General features: G+C 27.7%; 1 protein-coding gene across 1 annotated transcript in view; it reads right to left on the bottom strand.

Annotated features, from left to right (window-relative positions):
- Window positions 1–154, bottom strand: part of LOC109217078 (ADP-ribosylation factor 2-like) — a 2,928-nt gene extending 2,774 nt beyond the window's left edge. Inside the window, exon 1 of the mRNA XM_019381306.1 lies at window positions 139–154. Within this exon, the coding sequence (XP_019236851.1) occupies window positions 139–154 (16 nt within the window). The remainder of the gene's footprint in view (window positions 1–138) is intronic.
- Window positions 155–358: the final 204 nt, after the last annotated feature.

Raw genomic sequence — 358 nt, 5'->3', positions numbered from 1 at the left:
TTTTTTTTTTAAAAAAAAATCATCTTAAATTTCAATGTTCCTTAATTTATCTAAAGATCCATATCAATAAGTTTAATAATCAATTGAATCAAGGACCCGTGTATGTAAATCTGATCCTTGAAGATTGACACAACTAACCAAAATCCAGATCCATTGACAAAAAAGAACAAAAATCCACATCCAAAAAATTGACACCAATCCAGAAAGCATAACCAGATCAAATCAATAGAAATACGAAGAATACACATGAATATCAAATAAAGATGAAAACTTTATTAAAAACCCAGATCCAAAAGGCCTAAATCCAGATCTTAAATTCCATAAACTTCTCGATCAACAAAAAAGATACACAAATAAA

Source organism: Nicotiana attenuata, unplaced genomic scaffold, assembly GCF_001879085.1.
Source record: "Nicotiana attenuata strain UT unplaced genomic scaffold, NIATTr2, whole genome shotgun sequence".
NCBI lineage: Eukaryota > Viridiplantae > Streptophyta > Magnoliopsida > Solanales > Solanaceae > Nicotiana > Nicotiana attenuata.
The sequence above is the reverse complement of the archived record's forward strand: the minus strand, read 5'-3'. Positions and strand labels throughout refer to the sequence as shown.